We start from the raw sequence: 21864 nt of genomic DNA, 5'->3' as shown, positions 1-21864 counted from the left end.
TGAAAGCCATACCAATCAAGGCCAAGAAGCCTCACCTTTTGGGTCAACTGGCCAATTGAGGGAAGACTAACATTCCAAAATTCCAAAGACTAATCACCTTGGGAAGAGGCAATCATGACAACCACAACCAGGCCACTCCAGTCTCTGAGCAATTTCTCTGTCCACCCAAAGGAGGCCTGCTAGTGAGAAGAGCTGTGCCAGCAGAACATCGCCATCTGGCTCTTTGACTGCAGTTCCTGCTCCTACCCTCTGACAGTCCAGAAGACTGTAAGAGCTGAAGAGTTTGCATCCCCCTGCCACCATTATCTAAAGGATGTTATTTTTTTTCTATTTTGTTTTTATTTGGTCAGAGGCATCCCAGCCCCTTTGTTATCAGGGTGTGGAAGTGAAAATGTGGCTGTATGCACACATTTGTGTGTGAGCATCCATAAAGTCCAGATAGGAAAGGTACCAGAAGGAAAAGTTTCCCTAGGTTGTCTAGTGAAATTATTCATAAGTGTGTTCTCTGTTCTATGTCTAAAATTCCTATGAGTCTTGAAGTTATCTTGTGTAAATTTTGCTATGAGAGTTTAATCTTTTTAATTAGGTATTAAAAGGTTTTATAATATCTGTTGGGGAGGAGGAAAAGGTTAGATATCAAACAGCAATTGAATTCTAAGGAGGAAGCTTTATATTTTGCTCTGAGGTTGTAGTTCAAATATTAGATAATAATTTGGTTTCAGTATTAAGATATATAATAGGACTACTGATTTTTTTAGTCGTGATTAATTGAGTTAATCGCATGAGTTAACTGATTAATCAATCACAATTAATCACAGTTTTAATTGCACTGTTAATACCAATTGAAATTTATTAAATATTTTGGATTTTTTCTACGTTTTCATATATATTGGATTCTGTGTTGTAATTGAAATCAAAGTGTAAATTTATTTTTGATTACAAATATTTACTGTAAAAATGACAAAAGAAATAGTATTTTTCAATTCCCCTCATACAAGTCCTGTAGTACAATCTCTTTGTTGTGAAAGTGCAATTTACAAATGTAGAGTTTTTTTGTTACATAACTGCACTCAAAAACAAAACAATGTAAAGCTTCAGAGTCTACAAGTCCACTCAGTCCTACTTCTTGTTCAGCTAATCGCGAAGACAAACAAGTTTGTTTCCATGGCACTTCTGTAGCTGGCGTTGCAAGGTATTTACGTGCCAGATATGCTAAACATTCGTATGCCCTTTCATACTTCAGCCACCATTCCAAAGGACATGCTTCCATGCTGATGATGCTCGTTAAAAAATAATGCATAAATTAAATTTGTGACTGAACTCCTTGGGGGAAAATTGTATGTGCCCTGCTCTGTTTTACCCACATTCTGCCATACATTTCATGTTATAGTAGTGTCGAATGATGACCCAGCACATGTTGTTCATTTTAAGAACACTTTCACTACAGATTTCACAAAACGCAAAGAAGGTACCAATGTGAGATTTCTAAAGACAGCTATGGCACTCGACTTGAGGTTTAAGAATCTGAAGTGCCTTCCAAAATCTGAGACGGACGAGGTGTGCAGCATGCTTTCAGACATCTTAAAAGAGCAACACTTCAATGCGGAAGCAACAGAACCCGAACCACCAAAAGAGAAAATCAACCTTGTGGCATCTGATTCAGATAATGAAAATGAACATGTCGGTCCAAACCGCTTTGGATTCTTATCAAGCGGAACTGGTAATCGGCATAGACACACATCCCCTGGAATGGTGGTTGAAGCATGAAGGGACATATGAATCTTTAGTGCATCTGGCATGTAAATGTCTTGCGATTCCGGCTACAACAGTGCCATGAAAATTCCTGTTCGCACTGTCAAGTGACATTGCAATCAAGAACCGGGCAGTATTATCTCCTGCAAATGTAAACAAACGTGTTTGTCTGAGCGATTGGCTTAACAGGAAGTAGGACTGAGTGGACTTGCAGGCTCAAAATTTTATATTGCTTTATTTTTGAATGTAATTATTTTGTAGATAATACTACCTTTGTAAGTTCAACTTTCATGATAGAGATTGCACTACAGTACTTGTATTAGGTGAATTGAAAACTACTGTTTTTTATAGTGCAAATACTTGTAATAAATTAATATTAAGTGAGCACTGTACACTTTGTATTGTGTTATAATTGAAATATATTTGAACATGTAGAAAACATCCAAAAATATTTAAATAAATAGTATTCTATTCTTTACCTGTGCAATTAATGGAGCAATTAATTTTTTTATCACACAATTAATCACAATTTTTTAATCGCCCTAATTTAACCAACTGTAAATAATTTTTATTGACTTCAATAAAATTATTTACGTGGGAATTATAACCAACAGACAGGCACCCTCTAAGAATCTTTTCTTTGAATTTTTGAGGACTATTTTTTGTATTAATTTAATGATTTAACTAATTTGATTTAATTCCACTCCAATATTGAGACTAACTTGTTGATTTTGCTTTGATTTTATACAGTTGAGAGCTGTATTGCTTCATTCTTACTCTAGTTTAATTTTATTAATAGTAGCTTAGCTTTGGGGATACATGTTCTTGATTTTTATGTTTAGTGTTTTAAGTAAATGCTAAAAACAGATACTGAGTCACATTTTAGTAAACAACATGGGTCCAGAACCTTTGAGAACAAGAATGGATATCAAGTGGGTGACATAGAAGCTTGACTCTTAATTGGTGTTTGATTCTTACAACACATCCCCAAGATGAGATGTGATTATCATAAAAATGTTTGAAGTATTTACAGCAGCATTGCTTCAGCTATGCAAATGTTACAAAAGGTTGCATCACTAGTGCATACAGACAGGATAAAGCTGCACCCTGTTAGACTTTGAAGTGAGTGCCAGAAGCATAGGACTCCCACATCGACACAAACAGGATAATTCAGGGTTCATAGAACTAAAAAACATCATATTTGACCCCCAACCAACAGATCATAAATATGAAACAGGCCAAGGTCAGAAGACTTTCACATGATTACCAAAGCAACCTGATGACTGTTTAGTAAGAGAGAATCTTCCTTTTTCAGAAGCAAAAATTTGTCTGTTAGAAAGACGTCAAAATAATAAAAGGTGCATATTTGGCCAATCGCTCTGAGCACAATGTACCTGAAGTAAGTGTAATTAGTAATGAAGAGTAGCATTTGCAATCCTCAACAAATTCAGTCACATATCCTTTTGAAAACCATCTGGTTGTAAGCAGAGGAACATGACAGTTGATATGTGCATATCCAGGCTGAGTGTTTGCTGGGTCTTTGAGGTCTATGTGACTGGCTGTTAGGCCCTTTGATTTGTGTGTTTGAGCCCTCCCTGTTAATAAAGGTGGTGACCATCTAGGCTAGGTCTACAAGCCAGCTGCACATTGAACCTTCTTACTTGGGAAACAGGATCATTCTAATGGGGAATTCTGGAGGCAGTTGGTAGGAGGGAGTTTGAACACTGTACTTTCTCTCTTGGAGCACTGCTATATCAGTGATGATGGCCAGTGATGAACCAGTTATTATGGCCTGCAGGGGATGTGTCATGTTTCCAAACTACCTGAACACAGAAGGGACTTCCTGTTATGAAATGCAAGCTGGTGCCTGTAGTGGAAGAAAAGATTTGTGGACCTGAAGTAAGAGCTATCAAGCCTGCATAGCATCAGAGATGAAGAGTTCTTGGCCAAACTGATTTGGGCAGCATCATTGCAGAGCCCACAGAGAAAGGACCTAGCAATAAAGGAACTAGAAAGCACAGAAATTAAAGAAAAGATTGGCAGCTTGTCACTAGAGGAAAAAAAGGAGGAATTTTACATGGCTTGAAGCAGAAGAATATGGACAATCTATGAACCTCCAGATGGAAGATAACCAGCAGGAACGCTACCCAGTCAATGTTGGTATTGAGCATGGCAGCTGAAGAGAATGCTTCGGAAGATTTTACAGGGGGATGGTACAGAGAACTTCAGGGGTGGGCGGGCATACCTGAAGATGGTTCCTCAGCCCAACTCACAAGGATGTAAGGTATGCACAAGAGCTCTCCAACTGTCCAAAGATAGCAAACTGTTTTCACTAAGACTCCATGTTGAGAATATTCTGCAAGGGAAATAAGAACAGCAGGATGCTGTGCTGTCTTCCTGGAGCTAAGACAAGATGGGACTTCAAAACTGCATGGGATTCTGATGGCATCGGGCAAAACTGCACTACTGATGACACAGATTTGCACCTGTCCAGCTGGTCTTTTCAGATATTTTCCTGTCTCATGAGCAAGGCAACACAATATTTTGGAAGCAAGCGACATGAAGAAAGTGATTGGCTTTGTGGAACGTTAGGCCATCTTCTATGGTGAGAGGAAGCTGTGTGGCCTGGATGGCCCCTAACCTGCCACCCAGAAGACAGATACAGAGATATCTAGACTAAGCACATGGGTGTTAACCTAGGAACAAAAAGCGAGGTTGTTAAGCAGGTAAACACACTGCATAAGTACTGAGGCATTTAATTCACACAAGTGTTCATGAATATAATAAATCAAGGTGTCAAGAGATGTAAAGAGATTAAATTTTTAAGTTGCCTGTACATTGAGTAAATAAATACAAGAAACTGGAAATGATCATTCATGAGAAGAAGTTTGACCTAGTTGGTATTACTGACACCTGTGGGAGGATTCATGTCATTGGAATGTTAAAATCACGGGATGCACACTATTTAAGAAGGGCAGAGTGGACGGAATGGGAAGTTGGGGTGGCACTCTACATTGAAGATTCTGTTGTAGAGTTATTCACAGCTCAGAAGCACAGGATCTGCAATTCTTATGGATCAATTTACTAACTACTAAAGCATAAAAAGGAGTCCTAGTGGAGGCGTGTTTGTGAACAATAATTGAAAGCTGCTTGAGAACACTTTATTAACTGCCCCAAATTGTACAATCACATAATATGGCTACATTGGTTAAAAAGTGGTCCTGGTTCAGAGGGAATTTTAAACAACTATAAATAAATGAAATAAAGACAATATATGACAAATGGAAAAAAAGGGGGAAGTTAATAGCAATGATTATAAATGAGAAGTTATGAAATACAGAGTGTTGATAAGGGAAGCTAAGGATATCAGTAAAAATTCTATGGACAGCAGTGTTAAGGACAATACAAAAGAATCTTGAAAAATATATCAGGAACAAAAGGAATCCTAGCAATGGGACATTACCAAAGGGAGATGGTGCATTTGGCAGTAATGATGTAACACAGGGGTGGGGAACCTACGGATCACAGGCCAGATCTGGTCCGCTGCTTCCATGGTGGCCCATGGTGCTGGAGCCGTAAGCGCTGACTCGACGGGTTGCCAGAAGTCTGGTTGGTTCCACACAGCCCCCAGAAATTGACCAGCATATCCCTGCGGCCCATAGGAGCAGGGGCGACCAGGGAAGCTCCGTGCTCTGCTCCCACCCCCAGTGCCACTCTGCAGCTCCCATTGGCCGGGAACCTGTGGGTACAAGCAACATGAACCTCACAGAGCCCCCTGGCCCCTCTGCCTGGGGGCAAGACATGGCGGCTGCTTCTTGGAGCAGTGCGGACCCTGGCAGGTGGAGAACCTGCCTTAGTCCGCTGTGCCACCAACCAGGAGCCACCTGAGGTAAGTGTCGCACGGCTGGAGTCTGCACCCTAAACCCCCTGCTCCAGGTCAGAATGCCCTCCTGCACCCTAACTCCCTCCCAGACCCTGCCCCTCCACCCCAACTCCTGGCACCAGCCTGCATCCTGAACCCCTCATTTCTGGCCCCACTCTGGAGCCTAGGGGAAGCCCCGAACCTCCACACCCCCCACGGGCCTGGAGCCACGAGCGCCAGCTCACCCTGCTGTGGGAGGAAGCCCTGAGCCTCTGTGCCTCTCTGCCCCTGTAGGGCCCACAACTGATTTTTTCTTTGGGTTAGTGGCCCCTGATAGAAAAAAGGTTCCCCACCCCGATGTAACAGGTCAAAACATTAAACAAATATTTCTTTGGAAAGAAGCCAGGTGAAATATTCACATTTTACATTAAAAATGAAATATTTTCTACTCCAACAGTGATTAAGGAGGATGTTAAAAATATCTACTAAAATCAACAAGTCCAGATAACTTGTGCCCAAAAGAGTTGACTCATGAGTTCTCTGGATTGCTGATGTTAGCTGTTAATACATATTGAAATAGTGGGGAAGATCCAAATGCTTATATAGAAAAATGCTTATGTAGTTCTATCATTGAAAAAAGGTAAGTGGCATGTTCTGAGTAATTATAGCTCTGTTAGCCTGCTGCTTTTCATGGGCAAAATAATGGAATGAGTGATACAGGAATCAGTCAATAAAAAAAAAAAAAACCAAAAGGTGGGCATATAATTAATGCCAATCAGCATGGTTTTATGGGAAATAGGTTTTGTCATCCAAAGACATGTTGCAAGTTTGATCAATAAAATGCAATTGCATTTATATAATACTTGGATTTCTGTAAGGCATTTAACTTAGTACTGCATGATGCTGAGATACAAAAATCAGTAGAGCACATTGTGACCGGATAGACAAACCCCATGCTAGGCCTGAAGGGTTTAAAGAGCAATACTGGGCCTAGGTAGCCCTGCCCCTCCGGGCCTGCCACGTATGCGCTGGCTGGAGGAACAGTTTAAAAAGGAGCTCAGAAGCCCAGGTAAAATGTGGTGGACAGACTGCAGGAGGGACAATTCTTCTCTGGGAATCCATGCAGAAGGCGGAGCCTGAGACAAACCAATGAGCGGGTAAAGCCCATAGGCAGTGCCTTCTCCAACCACCACCCCCTAGGAGAACAAGCAGGTCTGGCAGGACTCTGCTCATGTGGACTTTTTTTTTTTTTAAATTATGTTACTGACTGTTTGGACTGTAGTAGCCACTCCCCAAACTGAAGAAGCACATAGATAGAAGTAGCACAGTGTGGCAGATTTAGACACACTGCAAGAAAGAACCTGTTGTTATTTCTCACAGGGCCCTGGGCTAGGACCTGGTGAAGAGGGAGGGCCCAGGTCCCTCTCCCAAGCCCCATTTAAGGGTAAAGGCCCAGATGCAGGATGAGACCAAGACACTTCTAGCCTAGGGGAAGGAACCAGGCACCATACCCAACAGAGATAAATGGCTGGAGGACAGGTGTGTTAACCACTTGGACACCTGGCCCACCACACCCTTTATCACACACACATGAAATAAATTACAGTCTAGTTGATAGATCTCAAAAAATGTAATTGAGAATGGAGAACAATCAGGAAAAGGGTGGTGGTGGGGGGGGGGGGGAAGGGCACAAAGGGATCAGTTTTTGACCCAATGCTATTTCATATTTGTATCAATGATCTGAAAGAAAGAACAACATTATTGCTTGTAAAGTTAGCAGATGACACAAAGATTGATGGAGTTGTAATGAAGAGGACAGGTAACTCTTACAGAGTGATCTGGGTCACATAGGAATGTGGGTATGATTAAAAACAGTGCTTTAATATGGCCAAATCAAAAAGGCACATCTAGGAGAGAAGACAGTGTGCCATGCTGTACTTTACAGGAGGATATTATATCTATATACCTATACCAAACAAGATCCTATGGGTGGCAGTCAAAGAGAAACAAGTTCAAACTGGAAATAAGGGGCAAATTTTTAACAGTGAGGATAATCAATTACTGGGACTTTAAGGGATGTGGTATATTCTCCATTACTTGAAATCTTTAAATCAAGGTGTCAAGGTTCCTCCCCCACTCTGAACTCTAGGGTACAGATGTGGGGACCTGCATGAAAACCTCCTAAGCTTACTTTTACCAGCTTAGGTTAAAACTTCCCCAAGGTACAAATTAATTTTATTCTTTGTTCTTGGAATAACCACTGCCACCACCAAACTCTAACTGGGTTTACTGGGAAACGTAGTTTGGACACCTCTTTCCCCCCAAAAATCCTCCCAACCCTTGCACCCCACTTCCTGGGAAAGGTTTGGTAAAAATCCTCACCAATTTGCATAGGTGACTACAGACTTGGATCTGAGAACAATGAAAAAGCATTCAGTTTTCTTACAAGAAGACTTTTAATAGAAATAGAAGTAAATAGGAGTAAAGGAATCACCCCTGTAAAATCAGGATGGTAGGTACCTTACAGGGTAATTAGATTCAAAACATAGAGAATCCCTCTAGGCAAAACCTTAAGTTACAAAAAAGACACACAGACAGAAATAGTCATTCTATTCAGCACAATTCTTTTCTCAGCCATTTAAAGAAATCATAATCTAACGCATACCTAGCTAGATTACTTACTAAAAGTTCTAAGACTCCATTCCTGGTCTATCCCCGGCAAAGCAGCATACCAACAGACACAGACCCTTTGTTTCTCTCCCTCCTCCCAGCTTTTGAAAGTATCTTGTCTCCTTATTGGTCATTTTGGTCAGGTGCCAGCGAGGTTACCTTTAGCTTCTTAACCCTTTACAGGTGAGAGGATTTTTCCTCTGGCCAGGAAGGATTTTAAAGGGGTTTACCCTTCCCTTTACATTTATGACACAAGGTTAGAGGTCTTCCTATAACCACAAGTTATTGGACTTCATGCAGGAATTACAGGGTCAAATTCTGTGACCAGTTATGCAATGGGTCAGACTAGATGACCATAATAGAACACCAGACTGGGGCTTACAAAACCTGAGATCTATTCCTAGCTCTGACGTTGTCCTTCTGGATGACCATGGCCAAAGTAATTTCACCAATGTTTTTCAGTTTCCCCATATGTAACATGGGGATAATATGGGGCAGCTTTGCCTGAATTCTAGGTACCAAGATACAGATCCTCACCAGTATTTAGCCGGCTAACTCTCATGGGCCTAATTCTTCAAGCCTACACTGGTATGATTTTTCAGAGATGGTTGTGCATGCAATATATTGTGCTTATAATATATCAGTTTTTGAAACATGGCTCCACATAGATTTATGCCTGCTTTGTGTCCACTCATTCACTGCACTGTTTCTGTATTGCTAACATGGATTTTGTATTTGTTAAATGAACACTGCCCCAGATTAATTTTCTGTGTGACCACATTTGTTTGCCATGCTGCATATTTACATCACTGCTCTCTAAGACTGCTCTTGAGTATGGTATTCTGCCATCCCTTCGTAAATGTCTCAACCACAGAAGTTGAGTAGACTAATTCCTGATGTTGTGCCTTTCTGTGTTTGCCAGGTAACCTTCACTTCCACATCTAGCCTTGGATTCCTGGTGGTGATGATATGGTTCACTTTACATATAGCAAGGGATGGTAGATGCTGATAGATGTGTGTCCATTACACTTTCAGGTGTGACTTCTGATTTTGGGAACCTCAATTTTTGTATTCTCAGTTGAGACACCAGAGACACTTTAAATAATTTTTGCCCAAGTAAATGAATAAGCCACATCATATAGTGCCCCCTGCCCCAATATTTTATTGATGGGTACATAATCATGTCAGCTGCTTAAAGCTAGATCCACAATGGGGACTCAGACTCAGTGTTGCAATACCTAATGTTTAGGTGCCCTTTTGCCTAGTGGAATGAACAGACCAGGCTCCGTGTACAATGGTGGGCCAAGTCGGGTGCCTAAGAATGGGATTTGCAAAAGCCATCGAGATGAGTGGGGAGCCTTCTAAGCTAGCCAGTAAGAAATGCTGAGGAGAAGGGAGGGGCTTAGGCACCACCTCCTCCTCATACTGTGTTTTATATAGGACCTGGTGAGATAGGTGGGAGAACACCTAGCTTGCAAAACCAGCTGGGGCTTAGACATGAGTTAAGATCAGGGCGTCAGGACTTGTGACTTTGTGCATGTCCACTAGCAGAAATAAAACCACTTAAGGGACTTTGAGAGAAGAAACGTAGGTAGTGTGGACTTTAGACTACAGAGTTAGGTGGCAGCTGAGTAGAAGTTTTGTGAATCTAAATTTTGGACTTGTGCACCTAAAGTGGCAGTTGGGTCCCTAAATTCCTTTTGTGTATCTATCCCTTAGCGAATTATGTGAAATAAATCTTTGTCTTGTTATAGATTGTTGAGTTTTGTATCTCAAACCCTTCCAATATTTTTCATAATGATATAATTGGCTTCTATTTTCTGTAACTACTGGAAAAGTATCCATCTTACATACAGAAATATTAAACTTCTGTATGTGAGATGAAAAATGTAATTGCCTAAGGTGCTCAAACATCTGGCTATGCAAAAAACAAAACCAAAACCCATACAATAAGATAAAGGTGCAATGATGACAAAAGTAGCCTGATTAGTAAGAGCATCTTCCTTTTTCAATGGCAGATGTGTGATGGTAAGGCATCAAAATAGTTAAAAGGTGTGTATTTGGCTAATGGCTATGGAACACAGTATACCTGAAGTAACTAATTAGTAAAGCAGAACAGCCTACGGAAACTTAAAAAAGTTAGTCACATATCCTTTTGAAAGCCATTTAATATGGCTGCCAGTAAATGAGGGACAACATGCACCTGACCCAGAGCGTCTAATTGACCATAATAACGAGTAGCTAATGATACATATGCTCTAGTTTGCTTTTACTACTACAAATTACGACAGTAAGCACAGAAGGTTACACAACGTTCATCAGGCTTGATGCTATCTCAGAGTATGTCTCTACTGTAAGTGGAAGTGCAATTTCCAGGTTGGGTAGGTTTACATGCCTTAGTTCTGCTTGAGCTAGTGGGCTACAAATAGCAGTGCAGCTATCGCAGTCCAGGTGGCGGCTTTAGCGAGCCGCCCGGGTACTTAGCGGGGTCTCGGGCTAGGTTGTACATGCGTGGATTGCCTGCGCTGCCACCCACATTGTCACAGCCACGCTGCTATTGTTAGCGCGCTAGCTCGATCAAAGCTAGCAGGGGTGCTTCCGTCCCAGAGGGAAATTACACCTCCAGTTGCAGCTGAGACATACCCTAAGGCCTTGCTCCTGGAACAATTAACACACATACTTCTCTTTACACATAGTGAGTAATCCCTTTGACGTGCATGGGACTATTCACACTGTGTAAAGCTAACCATCTGTGTAAATCTTTGCTGGATTGGGGCCTAAATCTGTGGAGACCTAAATGGTATTTGCATAATTTATCTGCAACAACCCAGAACATATATTTAAACCATATGCTACCGTTGAAGTTGTATGTATTTGTAATTAAGTATAAAAGCAGATTGGCAATTTAGTGTTAGTTGCTTTAATTGTCTATCCCACAAGTTATTTGTGGATGAATGTATTAGTGGTGTTCAGTCGTCCACATGTAACACGTATGGACTTTTGCTCAGCATCCAAGGTAGTGTTTGTGATAGGCAAGAAAAGATTTAGCAACATTCTCAGTAGCCAAATCATCAAGTTCATCCTAATCTGTAATTTTTAGTTTATGCTTCCGCTTCTTGTTGCCAAGAAGGCCAATGGCATTTTGGGATGTATAAGTAGGGGCACTGCCAGCAGATCAAGGGGACGTGATCGTCCCCCTCTATTCGACATTGGTGAGGCCTCATCTGGAGTACTGTGTCCAGTTTTGGGCCCCACACTACAAGAAGGATGTGGATAAATTGGAGAGAGTCCAGTGAAGGGCAACAAAAATGATTAGGGGACTGGAACACATGACTTATGAGGAGAGGCTGAGGGAGCTGGGATTGTTTAGCCTGCAGAAGAGAAGAATGAGGGGGGATTTGATAGCTGCTTTCAACTGCCTGAAAGGGCATTCCAAAGAGGATGGCTCTAGACTGTTCTCAGTGGTAGCAGATGACAGAACGAGGAGTAATGGTCTCAAGTTGCAGTGGGGGAGATTTAGGTTGGATATTAGCAGTGGTGAGCTGGAGCTGGTTCGCTAGAACCGGTTGTTAAATTTAGAAGCCCTTTTAGAATTGGTTGTTCCACGAGGGACAACCAGTTCTAAAAGGGCTTTAAATTTAACCGGCCAAAAGTGGCGCCTTAGGCGCCGACTCCATGGGTGCTCCAGCCCTGGACCACCCAAGGGGAAAATTTGGTGGGTGCAGAGCACCCACCGGCAGCTCCCCGCCCCATCCCCAGCCCTAGCTCACCTCTGCTCCGCCTCCTCCCCTGAAGGCGCCGCCCTGCCCTGCTTCTCCGCCCCCCCCAGGCTTCCCACGAATCAGCTGTTCATGCAGGAAGCTGGGGCAGGCTGAGAAGCAGGCCGCGGCTACCTGCTCAGGCCCAGGGAGGCGGAGGCGGAATGGAGGTGAGCTGGGGCGGGGGGGCACGAGGAGGGCCTTCCACACTGCAGCAGGTAACCCCGGGGCAGGGGGGCGCAAGGGAACCGCTCCTCGCCTCAGCTCACCTCCGCCACCCTCGGCCTGATTGTGAAGCCGCCACCTGCTTCTCAGCCCTCCCAGGCTTCCTGCCAAACAGCTGATTCACGGGAAGCGGGGGGTGGGGGGTCGCGGAGAAGCAGAGCGGGGCGGTGTGTTCAACGGAGGAGGCGGAGCGGAGGTGAGGTGAGCTGGGCACAGGGTGGGGAGCAGCCGGTGGGTGCTCTGCACCCACCAAATTTTCCCTGTGGGTGCTCCAGCCCCGGAGCACCCAGGGAGTGGCCTAAGGCGCCACTTTTCATGTGATCAGTGGGGGAGCGGCCGCTCTCCCTGCTCCCCCCAGCTACGCTCCCCCGCCCCTAGAAGCCAGAGGGACCTGCCAGATGCTTCCTGGGAGCTGCCCCAGGTAAGCACCGCTGGGACTCCCCACCTCGCCCCCCGGCAGGTCCTGCTGGCTCTCAGGGGTGGGGTAGGCACCCACTACGGTGGCCCACGAGACCCTTCTGCCCGGTTCTGGGGGCAGTCAGGGGACAGGGGAGGGGGGTGGATTGGGCATCAAGGAACGTGGGGGGGGGGGTTGGATGGGGCGAGGAGGGAGATTTTGGCAGCTCATCACTGGATATTAGGAAAAATGTTTTCCACTAGGAGGGTGGTGAAACACTGGAATGCATTACCTAGAGAGGTGGTGGAATCTCCTTCCTTAGAGGTTTTTAAGGTCAGGCTTGACAAAGCCCTGGCTGGGATGATTTAGTTGGGGATTGGTCCTGCTTTGAGCAGGGAATTGGGCTAGATGATCTCCTGAGGTCCCTTCCAACCCTGATATTCTATGATTCTTACATTATTTTTATTTAAATAGTAATGAATTTCTCACCGGGCTATGCAAAAACCTATATTAGGACAAAGGAGCAATGATCAAAGCAGCACGTACTATTTAGCTGAACTCAAATATGTAAGAGAGCATCTTCCTTACAAAGACACCATTAGAATCTAGAGCACAAAAAATAAATACTTTCATGTTGTCCTACATGTTACACTGATGGCCAAAACGTTTCAAAGAAAATGTTTAGTTGAAAAATGGTTTTATCCAAAATGAAATTTAACAAAACTTGTTGACTTTTTTTTTAAAGTACCGTGTGAAAATTTTCTTGGAATTTTTTAAAATAAAATAGAAAACTGTATTGGAAATATTCTTGAATAATTATTTCTGCAATTTTTTTAAAAGAAAAATCAGTTAACTTTGAACACTTCAGAATTGTTCAGAATTTTAATTTTTGACCAGCTCTATTATAGATGAACCAGACAAAAAACTTTTGACGTATTAACTCTTATGAGCAGAATTACAGAGAAAAATGTAGCAAACACCAATGCCTATGAAAATGCAGAGTGAACATTTTACAATTTCATAAGCTGATTTTGGCACTTGAGGTTTGTCCAATGCTGTCCTTGCATACCAGTTATGCTCCATTTGACCTACCACACTATGAAACTGTTATTACAAAACTAAACATGCAAAAAGTGTAAAATCTGGTTACAATTCAAGAATGAGAGTTTCCTGCTAGCAGTGACAAATTGGGAAGACACAGTAGATATAACTGAAAATGATTAAAAAAAAAAAATCAAAGAAACCCATCATTCATGAACCAACCATCAAGGTGAGTGAGGTAATATCTTTTACTGGGCCAAGTGCTGTTCGTGAGAGAGACAAGCTTTTTAAGCTTACACTTGTCTCTCTCACCAACAGAAATTGATCCAATAAAATGTTACCTCACTCACCTAACTCTCAAATATCCTGGGACTAACAGGACTACAACACTGTATGTATAAACCATCATGCAGCCTTTACATTGTACAGAATATATGTATTATGATAAAGTTAATGACTTGTCAGCAATTGAGTACTAAAGACATGAACTTAGTCCTCTTTCTAGTTACAGGTATGCACTGATTTTAAATGGGAATTGTCTGCATGTATCTGAAGGCAGAATGTGTCCCGTATTTATTGACTGAAAAAAATACAGTGTGTGTCTCCTAAAATCCTTTCTAATTTTTCAGAAGTAATTTGCTTTCCCCCATTAGCTAGATCTTAGGTAGGTTTGGTTTAACAGAACGTTTACTAGTCACATAGAATTAGTCATTAGCATTATGAAATTCAGAAAGAACCAAAACAGTATTGGTAGAATTTTCAAGAAGTGCCTCAGTGATTTAGGAGTGACTTTCAATTGGATTGAGGCCCCTAAGGATATGTCTACACTGCAATTAGACACCCGTGGCTGGCCCATGCCAGCTGACAGGCTCACAGGGCTCAGGCTTTGGGGCTGTTTAATTGTGGTGTAGAGGCTCAGGCTTTGGTTGCAGCAGAGCTCTGAGACCCTCCCATCTGACAGGGTACTAGAGCCCTGGCTCCACCCTGAGCCTGATTGTCTTCACCGCAATTAAACAGTTCCTTAGCCTGAGTTCCACGAGAGATTTAAAGACTATTCAGATTCTCACTCATATTCCCATTCTTTGATTGCCAAATTCTTTTGTTTGCATTATATCTATTAGGGTAAGCTTGAGTGTTGTATTTAATGCCATTGTTACTTAACATACTATCATATCTGCTTTAAAAAGATTTATTCAAGGATTTTTTAACTTACGTTTATCCATCAGGAAAGCAGTTTTTAACAAAAGAGGAGCAACTCGACAGCACTGCTATGTAAACCACGCAATACTTACCATGAGCAGCCCTTTGTAGGCATAGACAATGCCAAGCCAAATGGTCATGTGAGTGTTTTCACAGTGCTCTAAAATTGGACGAATGGAAATATCTCTGCCTGCAGGGTCCGGCTACAAAGGGAAGAAAAAGTGAAGAGTAAAATATTTGACATGTACTTATGCCTCAGAAGCCATTTCATTCTGTTCCCAGTAGGTTGGGGATACATGTATTTGTGTATAAAAGAAAAGCCAACTTTAGTAAGACTTTTGATGGTGTGGTTCCATAAGGCTGCAAAGGAGCTTAGTAAAGAATAGTAATTAGAGAATGGAAGGAGACAGGTGGATTCATGCTTACCCTGCTACAGCAAAATGGAAAGCAAGAAGGAATGTTTGTCATATGCTCAATAACTCCCTTTCTTTAATACTGTCAATCACATTAATCTGTTATAGTTTAAACAAATACATAACTACCATGAAAAAATATGCTGGAAGGCATTCTGTGTAACTGAAGGGAAAGGAAACAACTTGTATCTTTTTAATTTGGACAGCTAATTTGGTAAAAATAGTAAAAAAAAAAGCTAATGGATATAGCTCAAACATGCAGCCATGAAAATATATATAGTTAAAATCTCTCTTCACTTCACCCTACGTTTTTTGTCATTGATCAAGGGCAGAGTATGCAATGAGACACATTGTGGTATGTTCCAGACTATTTTTTGTTTTGTTTTATTGCCCTGAGACAAACCAAGTGCTTGGATTATGCTATTGCGATTGCACTATAGAAACTGCAGCAAAAGCTCAGTATAGAATATAACTCATCCCAAAATTTCTGCAGCAAGCTCCCCTTGAGACCAAGTGAAACTCTCTGTACAAATCAATGCTGCTAGAACCCTCGTACCTTCCACTCACCCTGAGAAAAGAGGCTAGTTCAGCAATGCCTGCCCTTTGTACCTGGACATAATACCTGTTCTTTTGCAAATTAGACTAGTGATTAACGGATTTGATGTGTTACTTTGATAGGAATGTTCTATTGTGCCACTCCATCCAAAGTTGTTGTGAACTCTTATCTTATTTTCCTTTTGAGAAGAACCTGAAATAGGGGCACAAATGTTCAAAGCAACTCACTATTTCCAATTTAAACTGATGGTCCAGATCTTCAGCTGATGTGAATCACCATGTGCTTCACTTTATGCACATGTGCAGTACCAGTGGAAGTCACTACAGCCAGTTCCTTTCGTACCTGGCTATATATATAAAATCTTTGAGGCAGAAGAATATGGATTTATCAGAGCTAGGGAAAAAAATCAGATTTTCTTTGACTCAAATATAGAAGTGATTTTTTCATAGAAGGATTTCAGAGAAAAACTGACCGTTATTCCAGGGTTCAGTCTTGCTCCCACTAGTGTCACTGGTAATTTTGCCATAGATTTCAATAAGTGCAGAATCAAGCCCCTACTCCATTTCCCTCATCAGCCCTTCCATATGTAAAGCATGATTGCCTGGCTACCACTGACCTCAGATAGCAACAAAGAATACAAAATAAAAGGAAAGAGGATTGTGGGGCACGTTTCTCACAATCCATAGTTATTTCCTTGCATTCTTGGCAACAGAATGACAGTTACGTTCACTCCTTCCCAGTTATAACCCTGAATAGGATAATCTAATCCTAAAAATCAGAGAGGACCCAGAGAAGGATTTTACCTTTTTATAAGTAGTGTATGGCCCCACTCTGACGGCCTCTGAGCACCTGCAACTCCCATTACCATCAAAATGAGCTACAGGGTGCTCATCACCTCTCAGGGTAAGGCTGCCAGGTGGCAGAAAAATATATTACAATGCTACTAATGTGTGTTTGGGATCCTTAAAAATGTCTCCTTCTCCCTGATCAGGTCTCATAATACCAAAGTCTTTATGTACTAATGTAATTTGACATTCTAAACTGAGGATAAAGCTTTCTGGATTTTCTATAATTTATGATTGAAATGGAAAAAAGTTCAGCTGAGACTTGCTATCTTAAATTCAGTAGTGTCAACATTTTCACATGAACAAGACTGTCCTAAAGATACATTTTGTCTAAGTTTCTAAACTTTGTCTTAACTCATTACAAGGCCAAAGAGTTTTGTTTTGTTTTGTTTTTTTTTAATAAATACAGGACTGATCTCCCCTACATCTTTTAGTTCTAGCGTGCCATTAATTGCATCCTTTTTTGAGTTGTGAGATAATTATTTCAGTTCCATTCCAGATCTACCGTATTCCCAAAAATGTTTACTTTTCAGCAGTGGGGAGCTACACCAGTTTACACCCACTCAGGATCTTTGCTTATGTCTTTTCAGCTACGTCCATCCTCTGCCCACACCCATTCTCCTTTTTACCTCACATTCTTGGAGTGGGTTTGGGACGTGCACTCAATGAACACCTGATGCTTCACCATACTTGTGCCTGCACAGAAGCTCAGCCTTGTGCTGTTTTCTGAGCAGATAATGATTTACCGGGTCAAGGTGCTATCCAGTATTTTGACATGTATGCACAAAGAGTCACTGAAGGCCTGCCGTACTATGCAGCCATAGGCAGTGAAGAACAGAGTGAGCATTTCACTAAGGTATTTCTCTCCTAAAAGAATGTAGTTATGTTCAAATTAGGGCTGTCTATTAATTGCAGTTAACTCACATGATTAACTAAAAAAATTGCAATTAAAAATTGCAGTTTTAAATGATAATATTTTTATATTTATATATAATTTATTATAATTTTGATTTTAATTAACTGCAGTTAAACAATACCAATTGAAATTAATTTTGGATGTTTTTCTACATTTTTATATATTGTATTCTGTAACTGAAATCTAAGTGTATATTTTTTATTACAAATATTTGCACTGTAAAAATGAACAAAAGAAACAGTATTTTTCAATTCACCTCATACAAGTTCTGTAGTGCAATCTTTGTCGTGAAAGTACAATTTATAAACGTAGATTGGTTTTTTTTGAGTACAGTTATGTAACAAATAACTTCAGAGCCTACAATTCCACTCAGTCCTACTTCTTGTTCAGTCAATTGCTAAGACAAACAAGTTTGTTTACATTAATAGGAGATAATGCTGCCCTCTTCTTTTTTTACAATGTCACCAGAAAGTGAGAACAGGCACATTTGTAGCCGGCATTGCAAGGTATTTATGTGCCAGATATGCTAAACAATCGTATGGCCCTTCATGCTTTGGCCATAATTCCGGAGGACATGCTTCCATGCTGATGACGCTCATTACAAAAATAATGTGTAAATTAAATTTGTGACTGAACTCCTTGGGTGAGAATTGTATGTGCCCTGCTCTGTTTTACCCACATTCTGCCATATATTTCATGTTATAACAGTCTCGGATGATGACCCAGCACATGTTGTTCATTTTAAGAACACTTTCACTCCAGATCTGACAAAACGCAAAGAAGGTACCAATGTGAGATTTCTAAAAATAGCTACAGCACTCGACCCAAGATTTAGGTACCTGAAGTGTTTTCCAAAATCTGAGAGGGATGAGGTGTGGAGCATGCTTTCAGAAGTCTTAAAAGATATGGAAACTACAGCACCTGAACCATCAAAAAAGAAAAATCAACATTCTGCTAGTGGCATCTGACTCAGATGAAGAAAATGAACATGTGTCAGTCCGCACTGCTTTGGATTGTCATTGAGCAGAACCTGTCATCAGCATGGATGCATGTCCCCTGGAATGGTGGTTGAAGTATGAAGGGACATGAATCTTTAGCACATCTGGTACGTAAATATCTTGCGACCCCGGCTACAGCAGTGCCACGTGAACACCTGTTCTCACTTTCAGGGGACATTGTAAACAAGAAGTGGGCAGCATTATCTCCTGCAAATGTAAACAAACTTGTTTGTCTTAGCGATTGGCTTAACAAGAAGTAGGACTGAGTGGACTTGCAAGCTCTAAAATTTTACATTGTTTTATTTCTGAATGCAGTGTTTTTGTAGATAATTCTACATTTGAGAGCTGAACTTTCATGATAAAGAGAATGCACTACAGTACTTGTATGAGGTGAATTGAAAAATACTATTTCTTTTGTTTTTTTACAGTGCAAATACTTTTAATCAAAAATAGTGAGCACCGTACACTTTTTATTCTGTGTTGTAATTGAAAATATATTTGAAAATGTAGAAAACATCCAAAAATATTTAAGATATTCTATTAACAGTATGATTAAGTGATTAATTAATTTTTTTAATCGTATGATTTATTGCATTTTTTTAATCGCTTGACAGCCATAATTCAAATGTATTTGAAATGCAAGTTCTGTTCTGTTATTAGAGCTAGAGAGAATGCATGAGCTCAGTACTCAAAAGAGAGGAAAAAAAGGGCAAAAATGATGGTATATAAAAAAGTACCAAAATATTTTAAAAATTCTACCAGAGTAGTAGATACTGTTCCCATTAAGGAAATGATGTACCAGAATTACATTAGGACGAGTCTGTAATGGACATTATGTACTCAGAAATAAATTTGGGCTTTTCTGGGATTCTGAGCTTGATTCTTCAAGAATAGGCAAAGCTCCCAATGAAAACAAGAAGGGCCCAATCCTGTGAGGTGTTTCAATGGGAGCAGAGGATACTCAACACCTTGCATGATCGGTCCCGATATCAGTACCAAAATTCGGAAAGCTTCTGTATTTGACAGCACTCTTTTAAAGCAGGCTTCAGATCCATAAAGTCTTAATATTTTAATGACATTTTGTTGAATTCTCATAAATTATGAGTTGTGTGTGTTCCTAAACAGGTAGGAAGTATTTTGCTGTATGTGGATTTTTGTGTTTTATTTTTCAGTACTATGGAATGATATTTCTGCTTCACTGTTTCTATTTGTTTTTTGGTTAATGTATTCATTTTGCATGAATTTACTGATCCTGGCTAAGCGCTAGATAAATAAAATATGGTCTTTTCTGATGTCCAACAAGGTTTTAAAAATCCATAATTATAACAGAATGCATCACTTCACTTATCCAACACCATTTGTGCACTTTGCTATTGTCAGAGAGCTTGGCTGTAGAGAAGATGACAGCTTAAAACCTACCAAGGATTGTATATGTACTGGAATTCTGCCCTTTCCTTTTATAGAAAGCAATTGAAATGGCCTTCAGATGTCATCAGCAAAAGCCTGAAGACCTCCTGTCTGTGATTAGGCTGAAGCTTTCCTACTTCCTTTGAAACCTAATAAGGTTTCTTATACTGCATCAGTTTTTGCAATGCTTTCAGCAGCTCAGCATAAACAGTTTATTCTGTTAACTTCACATTAGAATTGCACATCATCCCCTATAAAATGCTTACTCTACTCTATGCCAAAACTGCTGAGTATAGAGAAGGGCTTTCCGACACCAATAAACAATTTATCTTTAAAATCATCATAACCCTCTTGGATGTATGCATTACTATTAATAGGGGAGCAGCAACAACCCCTATCTTTAGGATGCCTAACACTGCTCATTATAAACATCCTCCAGACTTTAGACCTCTATTGCCTGCAGTGTTCGCAGCAGGATTTTGAAATTTGGTGGGGCCCCTCCCTGAGGCAGAACAGGCACCAAATATGAGAGTCTGTAATGGACACTGTGCCAATCCAGGAGAGGCATATTGTGAACACTGTGGATTTTTCTTAGCTATGGCTAAAGAGGTTCACAACACTCAGAACCCAAAGTACATCCAAAATGACCAATGGGCAAAAAATTGGCAAAAGAGCTTAACACTAACTTTGCTACTTCTAACTACAGCAATAATAACTCCACATGGAAACTTACAAACATTTCCCAAAAGGGACTGATGGATGGCAGTGTTGGACACTCAGACTCTGGGGGTTTTTCACCTTCCTCTGCAGCATGGGGTTTGAAGGTGTTAACTAGTGTAAATGGTGGATTCTCTGTAACCTGAAGTCTTTAAATCATGATTTGAGGACTTCAGTAACTCAGCCAGAGGTTAGGCGTTTATTATAGGAGTGGGTGGTGAGGTTCTGTGGCCTCCAATGTGCAGGAGGTCAGACTAGAGGATCATGATGGTTCCTTCTGGCCTTGGAGTCCATGAAGCAGCATCACATAATGTCTGCAAAGTCAGTATTATCACACACTGCAATCTCCTCATGAGACTGAGATGGGGTGGTGCTTCCTTGCCCAACCTTAACTCCTCCCAGTCAATGAAGCCTGTAAGAGATGTCCCTGGAGTTGCAGCATGCCAGGGAGCCAATGCTCACTCCTGACATGATTGGACTTTAGAGCCACCACCTTATCCAGTGGGCTGGAAGGCAGCAGTCACTTTTCCATAGTTAATTTTCCCGGACGACTTTGTTTTTTCCTTCCGTTATACTGAACTTCAGCTTGCCAAGACATGAACTTTTGGCTTCCAAGTTATCTTGCTTCAATAGAGCCTTAAAAAATTAAGCTCTTTGGGAAACTGACAATTCAGTGGAACTCCCATACACTTCTCAATTTCCAAATCCTCATTGCTAGAAGTATCTTTAGATTCTAGCACACATATATGACAGTAATACTATAATGCTCAGCTAGCTGAGATCACCATGCAGTGATGTCTGTTAGAATGCCAGCATGTATAGCTAAATTGATATTAATGCCACATTTTAGAACTATATAATTTTATTTTTATGTGAATTCTTGTAAGATATAGAAAAGTGTACTGTCTCATCACAACAACATTACTAAAGTAAAAAGGCACCTGCATCTTTCATGGATTTCAGGTAGCCTAATGTAGCTATTTAATATCAGAACTTGCTACGAAGACAGATGGGATAAAACAAACTGGGGTTATGATTAAAGGGGGGAAAAAAAGAAAGAAAGAAAATGCCACGTCATAGATAACCACTGAAATTTCTTCTACCACA

At 40.9% G+C, this 21864-nt stretch overlaps 1 protein-coding gene across 3 annotated transcripts in view; it reads right to left on the bottom strand.

The window, feature by feature from the left end:
• Positions 1-21864, bottom strand: part of GABBR2 (gamma-aminobutyric acid type B receptor subunit 2) — an 854643-nt gene that overhangs the window by 52634 nt on the left and 780145 nt on the right. For all 3 annotated transcript variants that reach the window (XM_048839469.2, XM_048839471.2, XM_048839470.2), the window contains one exon: positions 14998-15108. In XM_048839469.2, coding sequence (XP_048695426.1) covers positions 14998-15108 — 111 coding nt within the window. The remainder of the gene's footprint in view (positions 1-14997; positions 15109-21864) is intronic.

This window comes from Caretta caretta, chromosome 2, assembly GCF_965140235.1.
Source record: "Caretta caretta isolate rCarCar2 chromosome 2, rCarCar1.hap1, whole genome shotgun sequence".
Classification (NCBI taxonomy): domain Eukaryota; kingdom Metazoa; phylum Chordata; order Testudines; family Cheloniidae; genus Caretta; species Caretta caretta.
The sequence above is the reverse complement of the archived record's forward strand: the minus strand, read 5'-3'. Positions and strand labels throughout refer to the sequence as shown.